The 19002-nt window shown below is 37.7% G+C and overlaps 1 protein-coding gene across 1 annotated transcript; it reads right to left on the reverse strand.

Moving 5' to 3' along the window:
* Nucleotides 1-910: 910 nt before the first annotated feature.
* On the reverse strand, nucleotides 911-4608 carry LOC145124616 (uncharacterized). Its single transcript, XM_079060026.1, has 5 exons — nucleotides 3503-4608; nucleotides 2721-3424; nucleotides 2423-2512; nucleotides 1695-2315; nucleotides 911-1376 (listed from the first exon to the last, which is right to left on the reverse strand). Exons 1-5 carry the CDS (start codon nucleotides 3591-3593, stop codon nucleotides 1269-1271), a joined length of 1614 nt encoding a protein of 537 aa, XP_078916152.1. The 5' UTR covers nucleotides 3594-4608; the 3' UTR covers nucleotides 911-1268.
* Between the last annotated feature and the right edge of the window lie 14394 nt (nucleotides 4609-19002).

Genomic DNA, 19002 nt, shown 5'->3' on the forward strand with positions numbered 1-19002 from the left:
CACACCAAACCCTACCATTTGAGGTTCATCCAAAAATGTTGCAAATAACAAGTAAAGAATGAATGTGTACCTTCCATCCAAGTTTTAATGTTGGAAATCTTGATATACTCAATTTAATTCACCTCCAATTTGTTAAACACATTGACTATCCCTTGACTATCATGATTTAATTGCCTTTCAGCCCCATTTCACCCCTAGAACATCCAAAACTCTCTTTAAACATATATTTGTGTTTTTAATATAGTTTGTGCATGAAAATGGTGTGAAATGGGGTTGAAAGGCAATTAAATCATGATGGAAGGCATGGGTGTCTAACCTAAACCACTAGCTTATCCATATGGGTTGTGTATGTCCTTAGCATGGTGGTGTGTGACACCCTTCTTTGTCCTCTTACTTGGATCATGCAAGGCATAAACCTATGTGCCACTTTGACCTAACACTATTATTTTTATCATAACTTTCTCATACAATGTATAAAAAGGAAAGGAGACTTGATTCTTTTTGTATGAGCTTCCTTTTTATCGTAGTCTCATGATTAGCTACTTGGAACACTAAAATTTCACACTTCGGCTTAAGTGGTATCATATTGCCCAAATAAACATCACTTATTTGACACATTTTCAACAAAAATCTCTTATTCAAGATAAGACATGGAAAAGAAAATTTCCTACTTCGGAAAATATTGCACGACCCCACAATAAACTTCCTCATCAAAACAGATTCCTGAGACGGATTGTGTGCTACTATTTACCCTTGACACATAATTAAACTAAACGTCTCACTTATATATTATAAACATATGTTAGATAAACAAACATTACTTTATAATAATCTAATAATAGAAAAACCAGTTCTTTTTCGAAGCCGGGAAAATGACAAGTATAATAGCAGCAAAGAAACAAGAAACATGTAAAAGTAAACCTAAATTTTCTTACTCTTTGATAAAAATAACTAATAACCCATCATCATGATCATGATATGCTATTTTTGTTGAAAAATTAGAACCAAAAATTGAGCAACCAACCAACCAACAAAAACCCAAATTTCTTTGCACAATCAGTAGAACCAAATTCCCCTTGATAAACCCTAAAAACCCTACTACTCTCTACTACTGTATTCCCACAAAGTTGATGCATGCATGCATATCCCATCCCTTCACTTCTGGACCAATATGTTTGTTATGTACTCCATTTTCAAAACTTTCTTCATTTGCACTTTCACCATTAATAGAACAAATCAAAACAAAAACCCCACCCCAAAAATCAAAGTCAAGCATCCACCTTTGAATCAGATGAAACCTCCATCTCCCCCACTCTCATCAATACCTTCACCTCTCTCCCCTTCAAAAATTTTGAGGCCGGCTTTAAACTCAAGTACTGCAATCACACACTTCCATGTCAGCATATGATATACTTTTTCGGGTAAATGACCATTTTGCCCTTCTAAGATTTAACACTTTATAGCATTGTGCTTTGAAGAATCAACCCAATTATACAAAGCAACTTTCACCAAAACAATAAGAAAAAACAAAATAAAAACACAAAGCTATAATTGGGTAGCTTTTTCAAAGTACAATGCTTCAAATTCAATAGAAGGAAACAAAAGTAAGATGCTATAACATAAGAAACAAAAGGGTTTAACTTTTAACATATAAATGGAATTATAATTTATAAAAGTAGGTTGCTATTTCTTACGTTTCTGTAGAAAGAACTAATCTCTTCTTCAGTAAGACCTTCTTCCTCCTCATCCTCAGCAGTTTCATCCCAACCCAAAGACCTTAAAAACCTCGCCTCTTCTTCCTCAGAGTAAAGAATCACATCATGATGCTTCCCATTATCATTAGCATTAGCAATAGCATCACCATTGACTTTGACCTCAGTCGACTCAGACCCACCCTCAGGTGGTGGTGGTGGTGGTGGTGGTGGTGGTGGTGGAGGAGCCGCCACCTGTTCACCGGATTTTTCTCCAGAAGAGTTGTTGTTACTCATTGATTTTTTCCTCATAAGGTTAAAGAAGTTGTTTCGGCTTTGAGCTTGTGAAGAGGGTCTTTTTTCCACAACTGGAACTGAGGGTATGGCTAAAGGGCTGTTTGGTAATTTGGCATTACTACTACTAGCTGTTGGGCTTAAACTCTCTTTTGTAGTAGGTGAGATTCCATTTCTTTCACGTGAGGGTTTTAGGACAAGAAGTTTTCCTACACTTGATGTTTTTGAAACTTCAGGCTTCATGGATGATACTACATGTCTAGGAGAATGTGGATGGTTGACTATTTGTGATTGGTTGACCTTCAGTTTTGGTTTATCAGAGTTCAACACCTAAACAAAATTATATTAGTATAATTACTTTTAGTAAACTCCCAAAAAGGTAATAACTTTTCATTTATATAAAATTATAAATTTATATTACAAAATAAAGATTTTACCAAAGCTTTAGGAAAAGATGGAGTCATGGGAATCAATTGTCTGGATTGCTTAACTGCAAGCTCTTCAAGCCTTTGAGTTCCAGCATTCAACTACAATTAATTAAAGACCAAATGTTAAAAAAACAAAAAATGACATAAATTATAGTGTAAAGAAAAAGTAGAACACATTCAAACACTGTTTCTTTTTTATTTATCACAGAAAGAATTACTTAATAAAGAAAGTCAAGAAAAGAAGCTTTTCACTTTTTGCAATAAAGTCCTTATTTTTTATAAACTTTTCAAGATTAATAATAAATACCTGAGGAGCAGTTTGAATACGTGGAGGACCATGAGCCAAAGTTTCTGCCATATTCCTGCCACCTGTCATGCTTGTAGTTGCAGAAACTGAAGATGGTTGAACTTGAACAGCAGTGTTGTTACCATTACTACCAACAATCACAGGCACCTCAGCCAGGGCGGAGGTCCACCCATCACCGCCAATCACCGCCGGATTCCCGATTGGAAGGCTCTGAATGGCAGAGCTTAATCCAGGAGAAGGTACTCTTCCTATATCATTATCAACTTGTTTTTCATCTGTTCCAAGAGAAGGAAAATCCCTCTCAAATAATGTCTTTACATTGCTACTTTTGTTAGCAATGCTTAAGTCACTTGCTACTTTTCTAGGCCATGAGTCAACACGTTTTCCAGATACACCTGAAAATGACCTTCTTAACCCTTCCTTTTCAAACCTAGTGGGCAATATGTTAGCTAAAGGGTCAGAATAGTCTTTTTGCCTGTTGTTGTTGTTGTTATCTTTTTCCCAATCTCTATCCCTATCCCTATCCCTATCACGATTGTTTCGATTAAAGCTACTGTAAGATCTTGAAAGAGCCGAACCATTACTAATAGAAGATCGGCGAAAATATGAAGAAGTTGTTCGATCTGAAACTGATACGCGGTGTAATTCGTTATCTAATGACTTGTTTCTCACGGATTTTGATGATTTTGATACCCCTTGTTCATCTACATCAAGAAAATGGGGTGAAACTGAGAGGTGAAAGAGATTGTTTAATTGGAAAACAAACATGGAAAGAGAATTACCAGGGTGTGATGATGATGATTGGTGAGATGTGCTCAAGCCTCCACTGTTCTTTAACCATTCGGGTACAAATGTTGGCTCAGTTCTTTCCATAATTAGTAACAAACATCATAAGTAAGGAACAAAAAAGTCCCAAATTGCATCAGGGTGATAATTCTCAATTCTCAAATACTCCCACCTTTTGCGTTCTCTAATGAATCAAGATACTCAATTTAACTAGTTAACCAGCTTCCACCTAACGTTGTAAGACTTGAATACCACCACTATCATCCAATAAAAGAATCCAAAACTATCAACTAAACTGTAAAATAGGGCTCTTTATCTCCCTCACTCTTCGTATATACTGTGGTTCACTTCCAAATTCGATTCAAGAACAAAGATCAACAACGCTTCTCAGTGTTCAGAAGGCATGGTTCGCGATTAAACAAACTTACAAGACCTTCATGTAATAAAGAGGCTCAATAACCACCCCCAGCGAAACGAAAACCGTTTTATATCATCAGAAAGCACAAAATATAACCCCTCTTGATGAATTAGCCTACCACCATTACCAATAAACAAACCCTAGAACCCAAAACTCCACAAACAAGCCAGACAAATTGAAACCCCTAGGGTTTGTCCGTCAACCAGAGTACGAAAAAATCAAGACAAGGGTATTGTAAATTTGTAATATATCAGCCGCAAATTATCAAAAATTAAACTGACTAACCCTTAACCGCTTGAATTAAAGGAAAACCCAAAAGAACCCGAAGGCGCCGCCTCTGCTCTTTTGTATGTCTTCGATTAAGCGATTGATTGGGAATGGGAATTTCAAATTCGTTAATATGTGAAACAAGAAAGGAAGCGAAGAGTTTCAATTGGCTTTTTATGAACGACGAAGATATATCGATAAAGAGAGCATGTAGGTATATAGTACGTGATGGTTTCACAGAGTGTAGAGGGAGAAAAACACCAGGAAGCCGCTTTGATTGCGCCGTGTAGACGAAGAGATTTTATCTCAGTGTGTGTGAGAGAGAATAGGAGAGAGATGGGGGTAGAAGGAAGAAGGGATTCCGGAAGTTTTCTTTGTGTTGGGTGTTGGTTTTTTTGGTGTGAAGGCCAAGGGTGAGTTTTTGTGATTAACGTTTTGTAATTATAGAAAATTTGGATTAACCCTAAATCCCATTTTGTTACCAATTCTAATCCAAATCAAAAACCCCAATTTCCTCCAATGTTGTTTGGATATATTTAATTTTTTTGAATATTATACCCATTTAATAAATGCAAATACACGATAATATGACTAAATATGGTTAATCACATTACTTAAAAAAGTTTGTTGCCATTCTTATTAGTCAATTGGCTTACAATTTAAATTTTAGGTGGCATGTTGTTCAAACGAATTTAAGACAAAGTTTGGTCTAACAATGGCAACTAAATTTGGCCATACTCCTAAGGGATCCTTTTTTTTTTTTTGTAAAGTTTTAGTTTTTGTTATTGATTTTCAATATTCAATAATTGGTTAGAAATTAATTAAAACATTTTGATCTATTATGTGAATGCAACATGCATAAGGATGGTGTCCTGATGAGTGTTGAACATTTAAACCAATCTAAAGATTTCTTCTAGAGATTAAATGCCATATTACATGATATCACAATTAGTTTATAATATCATATTATTGGGTGATGTAAAACATGTTTGTACTAATTTAGATAGTAATTTTTATATGCTTAGGTGCAGTTAAAAGCCAAAAGCGACAGACGATTTAGAATATGTTTGATAGACTAATTGATAGTTGAAAATCACATATTTGATAATAGAATATTATGAATGATGCAAAACTGGTTTCTACCAATTTAGATGGTAACTTTTATATGCGTAAGTGTGATTGAAAGCCAAAGACGACAGAAGGTTTAGGCTAATGTTCGGCAGACTGACTGATAACTGAAAAGCTAGCTGTTAACTGATTAAAAAAATGATGTTTATTAAAACTAGATGATAAGCTAAAGGGTAAATGTAAAAGGACACGTAGAAAAACGAGTTTTATATAATTAATAACAAGAATATATAGGAGAATTTTAAAAGAGTTCATAAGTTCGTCGAACCACTGTTGTAAATAGTTTTTAAGAGAAATTGAGTGATCTAACCCATATAAATATTTTTTAATAAAAACAACTAATTTTATATTTTATTGTAACAATGACCACTTTAGGGCATCCTCTTCAGCCTCCATCTCACCATCTTGAAATTCTAGCCTCCATGCATGCTTGAGAGTCCATTTCTTCATTTTTAAGCTTTGTTCTTGGGTTTTTGGTAGAGTTTTGGAAGAGGAAAGCTCACAAGGAAGCAAAGGAACAAGAAGCAAGTTTGGATCCAGCATTCTCTTCAGTTTTCTGAGTTGTTGAAGGTATAAAGTTCATACATTGACACCTTTCCTTTTATATTCAAGTTTTAGGTCATATTTGGGTGGTTTTTGTCCCGTTCTTGGATGTTCTTGGAGTTTGAAGAACTCCACAACATATAGTGGCTTTCCTAGGTCCTTGGATTTCTGTTGATTGAGAAAAAGGACCATGCTTAGTGTATATTTGTGTCCATGTTCGAGTTACAACCTCATTAAGGACCTAATGGACTTTAAATGCTAGATCTAGCCTTGAAATGGAGTCTAAATGGATAAAGTTAGAAACTTTATCCATTAAGTCATTGTGGAAGAGTAGATCTGGAAGTATGAGCTTAGATTTGAAAGGATTAAGCTCTTAACGAGAGAAATGACATTTTTCCAGTAGCCACGGCGTGGCGAATGGTAGGGGTGAGCAAACCCAAACCAAGAAACCGAGAAACTGACTAAAACCGACGAAACCGAAACTGAAGCAAAACCGACGGTTAGGGTTTGAATTTTTTAAAAACCGAAAAATCGGGTTCGGTTTCGGTTTTTACTCAGAAAACGACCCATCCAACCCGAGAAACCGACCCATACTTAAAACCGACAAACCGCCCCAAGAAACCGACCCATCCAACCCGTGAAACTGACCCATACTTGATTGTTTTTTGGTTGTAATATACTATTTTGGGCTTTGGTTGTAACTTGTAATAGACTATTTGTTGTAAGACTCATGTTTTTTGAAGTATTTAACTTAAATTTGGTGTTTTTTGAAGTATTTAACTTGTTGCTTCATTTATGGAAAATCGGTTTAAACCCAAAACCCGTGAATATATGGGTTGAACCCAAGAAACCGAAAAACCGCCCAAACCGACCTCAGAACCCGAGAAACCGAACTGACCAGAAACCGATCCTATTGGGTTCTGAAAACCAGAAACTGACCATTTATGGGTTGGGTTGGGTTTGGGTCCAAAACCGACCCATGCACAACCCTAGCGAAGGGTAGCCACAGAAGTCAAAAATCGTGACTGCCTTGTTCTGGCATTGCCACAGCGTGGCAATGTCATTCATAATTGACTATTTAACTTTACGCTCCCACGACGTGGTCAGGGGAGGCCACGATGTGGCATTTACTTTGACCAAGATTAACTGTTGAGTTTTTGACCAAGTTGGACTTTTGGTCAAACTTGAGGGTTTTGGACTGTTGATTAAGATTCTACCATGTTTTAGGTGTTAAAAGGTTCGTGGGAGCAAGCAGTACAGAAAGGGGAAGCGCGTCGCAGTGTTTCTTGGTTCTTCCATTTAGGTGAGTTTTTCCTCACTGTACTCGTTGGTCGAAGGCACTAATGTCGTCCCACTAGTTTTGGTTATCATTTATTAGAGGGGTGCCCTAGGGACTGTTTGTAGTTACATAGGATAGATTGAGGACTTTTGATCTAGGCTTTCTTGTTTGTTCCTTGTTTGGTTGTGGCTCTAGAGTAGGATCATCTGTATGGGTGTTTATCTCACCTCTGGGTACATATGGTTACACATTCCTTGGAGGGTTGGTTGTGTATCCTTGTGTATAGGATGTTGTTATGTTGTAGTGATCTGCTAGATTTATATTTATCATTGTATGATAGGATGTAGCAGTATTTGTATGATGGTTATAGTACTAGTAGGTTGGTTATCATTTAATTAAGTGACCTAGGGGTTGTATGTAGTCATGTAGGATATTCTGAGAACTCTTGATCTAGGCTTTCTTGCTTGTTTCTTGTTTGGTTGTAGTTCTAGAGTAGGATCATCTGGTCGGGTGGTTATCTCACCTATGGTTATTTATGGTTACACATTCCATGGAGGTTAGTTGGTAGCGGAGTAGTGTGTTGTGAGGGGTCTAGTAGGCAGTAGTGAGCTATATGATTGATAATTGCTTGTATTATGTGTGTACTCTATCCTTGATTGTTTATATGTCAACATATAGTGGCGGATAAGGTTGAGGCGGTTCTGATGTGTGTTGTAGGATAAGATACCAGGTGCGGTCCAGATGTAAGCCGTATGCACGGAGGCTCGAGAGGAGCGGTTGGGTTGAAGCGACAGGCCAACAAACCCGACACATTCCATTCGGGAGACTGTGGGCCGAGGGTATTCCAGTCCGATGACTGAGGACCCGATATGCATGCTTGTATGATTGTTGTGTTGGGTATTCTGGGGGAGCTCACTAAGCTTCGTGCTTACCCATATGTTATTGTTTTCAGGTATCATTGGTTATCGTGGTAAGGCGGAGGTATGATTGTATGTAACGACCCAAATTCCCATCGGTCATCAAGGTTAGCTTACGTTACTCGAATATTAATTTTCCTTAGTGAATTTGTTTCTTTTATGATTAAATTCAATAAAGAAAAAAATAAACAAACAAATAAATAAATAAATAGATGTTAAATTATACCTAAGGTTTAATGATTTGGGTGCTTAAGATAATTAAAAAAAAATGGTTTATTATGAGTTGAGGGGCTAAGGTGTCATTTAAAGAAATTTAATTTGTCAAGATTCTAGGGTTAGGATGGGAAGGATTTAAATTTTGATTTATGAGGATCCAATAGGTAAATTTGTGATATAACCCGTAATGATGAGGATCGATCCTCCTCCATACGTCTGTTTCCTCCTGGCTCATGTAAAAAAACGATCGAGGCTTCCTAATGCTTTGGTGTGTTGTCGATTGAAGTCCAAGAGAAAAAAAACGAGCACTCCCTTTTGTCTGCGTCGACAACTAGAGAGGGGGGGAGGATGAACGATCGGTCTTAGAGGGTGGGAAGAATCGTGACGAGAAGAGAAGGGGAGGAAGAAATGTTGTTATTGTCGAGTTGTGTGGTGATCATAGGCTGCGATTTTTGGTCAAGTATTTGTAAAATTCTCTTATAATCTCTTTTGTTATGTTAATATATCAAGTTCTTTGTCAATTGAAGATTGTTGTTGTCAATTCTCTTCCTAATTGATGATCACAATATCATCTTCTTCTTCCTAGAAACCTTTAAAATTTCATATGGTTTAATTTCACTTTTATTGGGTGTTTATGATGGCTCAATTGTTGTCAAATTTTCTTTATGAGCACCTTCAATAATTTTATTGTTTAAGTTCATGTTTTGATCAAAGTTTTGGGGTTACAATCGCTCTTGTGATTTCTAAAACTTATGTTAACTCCCACCATGAATCAAGTAGGTATTTTTCTGTGATAAAATCATGTTTTGAGTCACCCAATAAGCCTCAAAACAATCTCTCAAAGTCCTTCTATGAGACTTGGTGGTGGAAGAAATCCAAATTCATTAAGTCCAAGAAAAGGGACAAAACTCATAAAACTCCATATGGCTAGATCTCTTAGAAATACAAGTAAAGTTCAATACTTTATACCTTCTGGAGCTTCCCAAAGAGATGAAGATCTTAGATATACAAGCTTGAATCCCACACCAAAGCTTCTCAAAGAATCATTTCTTATTTCTTCAACACCAAGAACACACACACATACACTCAAGCTCAACATACACAAGGGCTAGGGCTTGCAAAATCGACTCAAGGAGGGTGGAGGTTGAAAGGGTGAGGGAAATGAGGTTATAAGGGGGATTATATATGGCCCAACCCTAAAAATTAGGGTTTTCAATATCTGATGAGTACGCCCCGCGTACATGCACGTACGTGCAGCGTACTAGGGCGCGCCCTAGCACGCTAAGCGTACACACGTACACATGGCGTACTCGCATTCCTTCCAAATTATGATTTTGCCATTAGGGCTTCTCATGGCTACTTCCTTCCACTACAGGGACCAAAATGAGATGAATTAAATTATAAGGATGAATTTAAAAGTACCTGAACATCAGGGTGTTACGCCCGAATCCTCCAAGTCACTCCCTTATCAATTCAAACAACCCTCAACAAGACCAGACTCTCGACATCGAATCACCTCCTAGGTTTTTCCTAGGGCTACCACCTCACCACTCTACGCCATCAGCTGCAGAAGGAACTCCCCCTAACACCCTTTAACTAGATTACGAATACAATTACATACCAATGATGCCAGATAATTCTTCGAATGAAAGGTCTCACACTACAACGCCTGGAGTCAAACAAGAGTTGCGCAATAGAGGTAAAACCTAACCTTCTAAAATTATTTAGTCTCAATAATATGTAACTTAACATATTCGCTTACTAGTTAGCTGATGTTAATGGGAAGTCCTAAAAGCACAAAGCAAGCAACATTCGAGCATCAAGTAATCAGAATCAAAACATAACCCAAACATGCAATCCTATCACTGACTGATCGGTACTAGCATGCAAGTCTACAAGCTCATATAATAGGAATATAAACACATATCTCCTAGCATCCTATCATGCAATCCCGAGCAAATCCTTAGCCCTAATCTAACATGCGATTCACATATTCACAATTCAAAACATAACACAAAACATGTATGAGTGTTTTGGGAATACTTACTTGAGCTCAGCTGATTGCACGCACCATACCCTTTTCTTTTATTAGAAAAATCCATTTTTATAAAATATTCCTTTTATGAAAAATTTACCAAACCCTCAGTTTGAATTCAGACACACCTGAGAGTATGCTTGAATCCTCAAACCAAGGCTCTGATACCAACTTGTAACGTCCCAAAATTCAAAACCAAAAATTTTCGTTTTTATATTAAATAAACATCAACCATCGTGATAAACAAACCTATAAAAAGTCATAGGGTATCAATAACCATCCAAACTACATCAGAGTCAATAAAGTGGAAAAATCATGGAGTGTGTGTGATGCGATCATCCCAAGCTCTTCCCCTTCGACCCGGAAGTACCTGAAACGTAAACTAAAAACCATAAGTATGAAGCTTAGTGAGTTCCCCAAAATACCGCATACCACACATATATGTCAGCTCAAGGCTATGCCGAGTCTATTTCACCCCCGAGTCTATTTCAACTCATGCGTCGGCCCCAAGCCGTACCGGGTCTATTTCACCCCCGAGTCTATTTCAACTCATGCGTCGGCCCCAATCTGTACCGGGTCTATTTCACATCCGAGTCTATTTCAACTCATATGTCAACACAAGGCTGTACCGAGTCTATTTCACCCCACACACATATAGCAAACAGGCACACATGCATACAACACATACATCAGGAGTCACAAAGACTACAAACACATAACATATCCTAGTGCCCTACGGTATAGTGAGCAAACTCACCTCAGTCTTCTATCAGTCAATAGATGCTCGAGCTGTTGAACCGGAGAATCCCCGCACTAACCAACCAAATAAAACCCCAATTAATAACCAGGTCATAATCCATAACCGGGAATCTAGTTCATTGGTCTAACAACGAGGGTAAAAGACCATTTTACCCTTTCCTCACCTGACCCAATATCTGAGGCCCAGCTCAATGACACTAAAAGGCTAATAGTGGCCCAATTTCCTAAGGGTTACCCAAAGCTCAATATGGGCCCAAATCCAAGAAGGACCAAACCCTAACAATGGTCCAAATTCAGAAAGGCTAGTGGCCCAACAAGGCCCAAAATCCTAGTAGGCCAAACATGGCCCAAAATGCAAAGTCCAAGACCAGGCATGGTATGCTGCACGTACCAGACGTACGCCCAACGTACTAGGCAGCGCGCCTGATCAGGGACTCGAACACGTACACGCAACGTACGCTTGCCTACACCCAGCGTACGCGCCCATTAAACACTTTTCCCTTTTAGCACTTAATGCTAGTAGCCAAATGTCCAAACTTCATATCCAAGCCTTGTGGGACATCTTAATTCATAAATTCATTAACTTGGAGCCTTTGCATGGTCTCAAACCTAAGATTTAGCATTCTACTTTCGCCAAATGAATACAAACACATGCATGGTTGATCCACAACCATCAAGATGTTAACTTTATGAAATAGAAACCTCAGAAACATCAAGAGAAGCAACTCCTAATTTATGGAGTGGAAGAATTCCCACTAGATCTCATTCATGGGACCAAAAGTGACGAAAACTTCATAATACTAGATCTAAGCATACAATGAGCAAGTTCCAAGCTTTATACCTCAATGAAACTGGAAATGATGAGTAAAATCTAGATCTAAAAGCTCTCATTTGATCAAAGCTCCTTCTTCAACACTCTTCTTCCTCAAAGCTCACCAACACACACTAAAACACACACAAAGAGGGTCAAATCTTCTCTAGAGGGGCTAGGGTTTTGAAATGAGGCTCAAAGGCCGGTGGAGGTTGAGAAATAAGGGGATAATGGGTCATAACGTTTTTTAAATAGGGTTCAAACCCTAAAAATTAGGGTTTGTCCCATGGGTGCGTACGCCCAACATACCCCCAATTTTCTGAAAATGGAAAAAATGCCCCCTAAGGACCATATTTGAAAACCAATTATACACATCAATGATCAAAAATGAAAAGTACCTTGAATCGGGTGTTACAATGTGTTGTCTTTAAATCATTGGTGAGCATTAGTGGAGCCAGGGAGGTCCTGAGCCACTACTTCAACTCCGACAGTTAGTGTTAAAAACAATTGTTTTTCTATTGGGTGCAACGTCTTGAAATATGAGTGTCACTTTGAGTTATATTTGTTTGAACTTTTTTTGGGTGTCACCACTACTCGAACTTTCTGCGTCCGTCACTGCTTGAAATGTCGATGTTGATGGGATTTATGTACTCTAACATTCCTATGGTGCACATACAACCCTAATGCTTTGGATCTAAGTTTTCTCTAATTATACATGCAACATTGTTTTTCCAAAGCATAAAGCCTAAACTAGCATGCAAAGTAACATTTAAAACATAAAAACAATTAGAAGAGTACCTTGTGTAGTAGCTTGCTTGTCTTTGACCTTTAGGAGCCTAGCACCTCAAGTGTGATGCCCAAAATGTCTTATAACAAACCAAGAACAAGAGAATGGACTTGAGAGAAAGGCGTGGGAGCTCAAAATCAGCTAGCAACTCTTAGTGTGCATGGGGTAACCGGTTTTAGGTGTTAGGAGTTTCTTATATAGTCTAGGTTTACATCCATGCAAACCCTAACCCACCATGACCCTTCATATTTTGTAGGCCCTTTGAGCTAAACCTTTATGGACTTGCATATAGGTTTAGTCCAACTCTAATCAACATGAGTCATGAGTCCAACTACAAGAATTACTGATTTACTTAATCAGTCCCCGTAACTTTAATTAGTTTCTTTTGATCACTAAATTAATACCAAATTAATTATTGATCAATACTAATTAAATAATGTGATTCCTCAGTTAATATATTATACTTATAATATATTAATAAATCACAATAACCTCTTCTTCAAGTATCCATCCTATCAAATTGTTCCAGAGTGTTACAACCCAAATGGACCATGCTATTATCAGGTCAAGTACATACCAATTATAATTATGGGCTTAAACACCTAATCCAACAGTCTCCCACTTGGATAAGTCTAATAACTATAATTTCCAATGTTCTTTAAAACCCGAGTAGCAATCGTAGCTCTCTAAAAGCCAATGTCGAATCCTGACGCGCCATTTAGATAAGGGATCATATAATCCTTTGTTCTTCAAGATATCATGCGGACAAATACATGGAATATAGTCATACTTATTGTCCAGCAGTTTTTTTCCCGATTTTTGATTTGTTTGACATAGAACTTAATTGAACACATCAATTTAGTCCTGACCGGGCCTGACACATAAGTAAAAAAAATCATCGAGGGGCCCAAGATATTGCTTTTAATCCTCTTAGGATAAAAGGAACAGATAAACTTCGACTTATATGCTTGTACTAACTATTTGTTAAATCATACATAACAGCGCGTTTTATAACATTGAGTTACTGATGCGTTTTCGCACTATCAATGTACAACCAACTCATAATCAACAACCCATATATCTCGGTTTGAAAATTATACGATATTATCATCTCACAATCACTCGTGATAAATTCCATGAAGTGATTCATGTGAGTGTGGGTTGATCCAATACTCAAATCTTATTTCAAGAGTACTCATGAATGTTGTAGCAAACCTTTGCAATGTCTAACTCCTTAGACAATCTTACAAAACCCATTCATGACAGTCTACTTACATACCTACTTCCAAAGTATGATCGACTGTGGATAGTTTGAATAATCTTGTTATTCTGGAAGTCAAAACATGCAAAATGAAAGAATAGTAAATATTGACACAAGATAGTAACTTTACTTATAAATAAAACTCCTTTTGTTCAATCATCAAATGTCAATTACATTTTAGCTATTACAAGTTTCTAGATATCTATCTAATCATTAAAACTAATATCGTCCTTCAGCCCAATACTCCTTGCATGCAGCAAGTGCTTTTCCCTGCTGAGTCCCTTTGTAAGGGGATTTGCTAGGTTATTCTCTGATGATATCCTCTTCACTACGAGTAATCTTTCTTTTACTTGATGTCTTATAAAGTGATATTTTCTATCGATGCACCTTGATCTGCCATGATCCCTTGGTTCCTTGGCTAAGGCAACTGCGCTTTCATTGTCACAGAAAATATCCATAGGCTCCTTTACATCTGGTACAACTCCAAGGTCTCCAATGAAGTTCTACAACCATATTGCCTCCTTTGCTGCTTCGCTTGTTGCTATGTACTCTGATTCGCACATTGAATCAGCCACAGTTTCCTGTTTGGAACTTTTCCATATTATTGCTCCTCCATTAAGGGTAAATTCCCAGCCCGACCGAGAGCGGAAATTATCTCTGTCGGTCCGAAAGCTGGCGTCACTATACTCTGTCACTCTCAAGTCATCACTCCCACAAAGGATAAGGACCCAGTCCTTAGTCCTTCCCAGGTACTTAAGAATGTTCTTTACCGTAGTCCAGTGAGATTTACCAGGGTTCCCTTGATATCTGCTGACCATGCTCAGAGCAAAGGCCACATCAGGGTGAGTACATGTCATAGCATACATGATCGAGCCAACTGCGGAAGCATATGGTACTCGACTCATTTCTTCTATCTCAGCCTCTATACTCGGACTCTGAGTCTTACTCAGTTTGGTATTGCTCTGGATAGGTAAGTTTCCGCTCTTGGAATTCTCCATGCTGAATCGTTTCAACACCTTATCCAAGTAGGTGCTTTGACTAAGTCTTATTAGTCTTTTACTCCTGTTTATCAATATCCTTATCCCTAGAATGTAAGCAACTTCTTCGAGGTCCTTCATAGCGAAACACTTCCCAAGCCATGACTTAACCTCCTGCAAGGTTGGAATGTTGTTTTCTGTGATCAGTATGTCATCCACATACAACACGAGAAAGCTAACTATACTCCCACTAGCTTTGACATATACGCAAAACTCATCATCGCTTCTCGAAAATCCAAACTCTTTGACTTTCTCATCGAAACAAAGATTCCATCTGCGAGATGCTTGTTTCAATCCATAAATGGATTTCTCAAGCTTACACACTCTATTAGGTTACTTTGCATTGACAAAACCCTCAGGCTGATTCATGTAAACATCTTCAGCCAACTTCCCATTAAGGAAAGCGATTTTGACATCCATTTTCCATATTTCATAATCATGAAATACAACTATGGCTAGCATAACCCTTATAGATTTAATCTTAGCCACTGGTGAGAAGATCTCATCATAGTCAACTCCAGGAGTTTGAGTAAAGCCCTTCGCAACCAATCGTGCCTTATATGTGTGTACTTTCCCATCCATGTCGGTCTTCTTCAAGAAGATCCATTTGGGCCCGACTGTCTTACGGCCTGATACATTGTCAACCAAGTTCCAAACTTGATTGTCATGCATGGACTGAATCTCGCTGTCCATTGCCTCTTTCCATTTAGCAGACTCGGGGCCTGTCATGGCTTCCTTGCAGTTGTTAGGTTCATCCAAGTTTACCAGTGTACTATCACTGATAAATGTGTCACCTTCAGTAGTAATATGGAAACCATAAAACTCAGGTGCCTGTCTAACTCTACTGGAACGCCTCAGAGGTAAGGACTCGTCAATTGGTTCAACAGGAGTTTCCTCCTCGGGTTGGGTGCTAGTGTTTGAGGTTCCTTCATCACTTAACTCTTGAAGCTATTCAAGGTCAATTTGCCTCCCACTGTCGTCTTGGCATATGAGTTCTCTCTCGCGAAAGACTCCTCTCCTCGCAACGAAGACAAAATTGTCACTCGGTCTATAGAAGAGATATCCAAAGGATTTCTGTGGGTAGCCGATGAAAATACATCGTTCACTATGAGGTTCGAGCTTGTCGTGAGTCTCTCGTCTTACGAAAGCCTCGCAACCCCAAACCTTTATGTGGTCTAGCGAGGGAACCTTCCCTGTCCACACCTCGTGAGGTGTTTTGGAAACCTTTTTAGTTGGGACTAGATTAAGGATATGGGCGGCAGTCTCTAAGGCATACCTCCAGAATGAGATAGGTAACGAAGCTCGACTCATCATAGAACGAACCATGTCTAACAAGGTTCGATTGTGCCTCTCGGCCACACCATTAAGCTGTGGTGTCCTAGGTGGTGTCAATTGTGAAACAATTACACATTCCTTAAGATAGTCGTGGAACTCGATACTAAGATACTCTCCTCCTCGATCGGATCGAAGTATCTTTATCTTTTTGTCCAATTGATTCTCCACTTCTTGCTTAAACTCTTTGAACTTTTCAAAAGTTTCTAACTTATGCTTGATTAAGTAGACATACTCATATCTACTATAATCATCAGTAAAAGTCACATAGAAGCAGTTATCATCCCTTGTGGTGGTTCTGAAGGGTCCACACACATCGGTGTATATGAGATCCAACAGTCCCTCATCCATTGCACAAGTTCTAGTGAAGGGTGACGGGGTCATCTTTCCAAGCAAACAAGATTCACAAGTGTCATCCGAATTTAATTTAAATGACTCCAATACTCCATCATTTTGGAGTTGGGCTATGTGCTTCTTGTTGACATGTCCAAGACGACAATGCCATAAGCATGCTTTATCCAAACTATTGGACGAATCCATATGCAATACATTATTTCCTAAGTTATCTACAACCATCACAGTTTCATACATGTCATTGCAAGGTAATGCTTCAAAATAATATACACCATTAGAAAAAGAATTTATTGAACCAATTTCATTATTAAAAGAAAAGTTAAAACCTTGTTCATACAAACTGCGAAAAGAAATAATATTTCTCGCCATATCAGACAAGTAGCAACAATTATTCAAATCTAATTTTAAACCATTACTAAGCAACAAAGAATAAACTCCAATCTTGGTGACAGACGACTTTCCCATATTCCCCATGATTAAGTTCATCTTCGCGTGCTCCACATCCATACTTCTTTTTAGACCCTGCAAATCAGAACACATGTGTAAACCACATCCTGTATCAAGGACCCAAGAATTAGCATTTGATGAGTTATTAGACAGAATAGTATAAATACCTGCGAATGAGGGTTTGATCTTCCCATCCTTTATGCCGTGCAAGTATTTGGGGCAACTTCACTTTGTCACACCCCAAAACCGGAACGGCGGAAAGGTTCGGGGGTGGAGGACGTCATGTTCAGTATCACAACAATGCAAAGTAGTAAACAAGCAACAACATCATCCATTGCATTAATAATATAATTTCATACAAGTGTGTTCTGTCAAGTTATATAGACACCAAAAATATACATCAAAAATAAAAGATGAGTCTTGAACGAGCTCCATCTTCTCAGAACCTGGCACCGGTACCTGTCTACTGGTGACCTGAGAATACAACTTATTTTGAAAGTGTAGATCAGCTTTAAAGCTGGTGAGATCATAAGTATATTAGTGTCTGTGTTTGTATGAAAGCATTTGTAAGATGTTTGTAATGTATAAGTTTTGTAAAAGTTTGTATTTGTTTGAACTCTCCTAGAAAACCCTATGTTTCCTACTAAAAGTAGCCTTCTACCAAGGCATCTAGTGTCTCTGTGTGTGTGTCTCTTGTAAGAGTGTGTATTTTCCCAAATCTGACTATCATTAACCAAAAATATAGTTCTTACATTATTGTTTATTGTGTGAATATCACAAAGTAAATGTAAAAGGAAAATAAAATAGTATTGTAGTGTTGTATTAAGTAACTACTGCTGTACTAACTACTTTAAACTAATTGTTATTTAAAGTACCATGTGATCGGCCTGTATCCTGCTACCGACTCTAGTAAAACGACGATGTAAGACGCCGTAAGAAATGACGTTTGGCACCCGTAGACTTGCAAGTCCCACTGTAGCAAGCAGCAAGGTGTAGGATAGTCAATCCAGTATAGATCTATACACAAACTCATACGCTCCCCAATTAAGGAGATTCTGGATACAAAACGGGTCATGACAGGTAGTGTCATGTCCCCCCGTTAAGTGGCTCACATAACTGTAAGTAATGTATATGTATATGTATATGTATGTGCTAGCTGTGTTGTGTGTTCTTTCTCTGTCTAGCCTGTATGTTTTGTTTCTCATCACTGTGTATTATGTTTGTTTCTCATCACTATGTATTATGTTTGTTTCTCATCACTATGTATTATGTTTGTTTCTCATCACTATGTATTATGTTTGTTTCTCATTACTATGTATTATGTTGGTTTCTCATCACTATGTATTATGTTTGTTTCTCATTACTATGTATTATGTTTGTTTCTCATCACTATGTATTACTCATGAATGAACTGACTCATTGAATGTTTCATTGTTCTAGTAATAGTATCTTCCTAAACCATACCTATTATAGTTTACTAGTAATGTTGTTTGTGTATATGAACATGTTTGTATACCTTTGCTACCCAAAGGCATTGAACTGAATGAAAGAAGTAACCTTTTATATCTATACACATTTACATGATATATAAGTAGGATTCAAACGACCTTCGGACAAATAACCTGAATGCCCTAAGTCCACAACCAAACAAGGAACAGGAAGTAAGGTGAGCTATCAGTCCTAAGTCCTTTCAATCCTACTTATATAACTATATCTATATAGATACACAGAATATAAGTTAAAAGAATTTAAGTAAAAGTATTTAACATGTAAAAGAGTTTGATAAAAGCATTTGGTATGTAAAAGAGTTTGTAAGACAGTTTGAAGTAAAACAGTTTGGTAACATAGTTTGAAAAGTAAGAAATCCACTTGTTTGGTAGTTATTAATCACATGTGATTGATATA

Source organism: Lactuca virosa, chromosome 7, assembly GCF_052849685.1.
Source record: "Lactuca virosa cultivar CGN04683 chromosome 7, Lactuca_virosa_CGN04683_v6, whole genome shotgun sequence".
NCBI classification, from domain to species: Eukaryota; Viridiplantae; Streptophyta; class Magnoliopsida; order Asterales; family Asteraceae; genus Lactuca; species Lactuca virosa.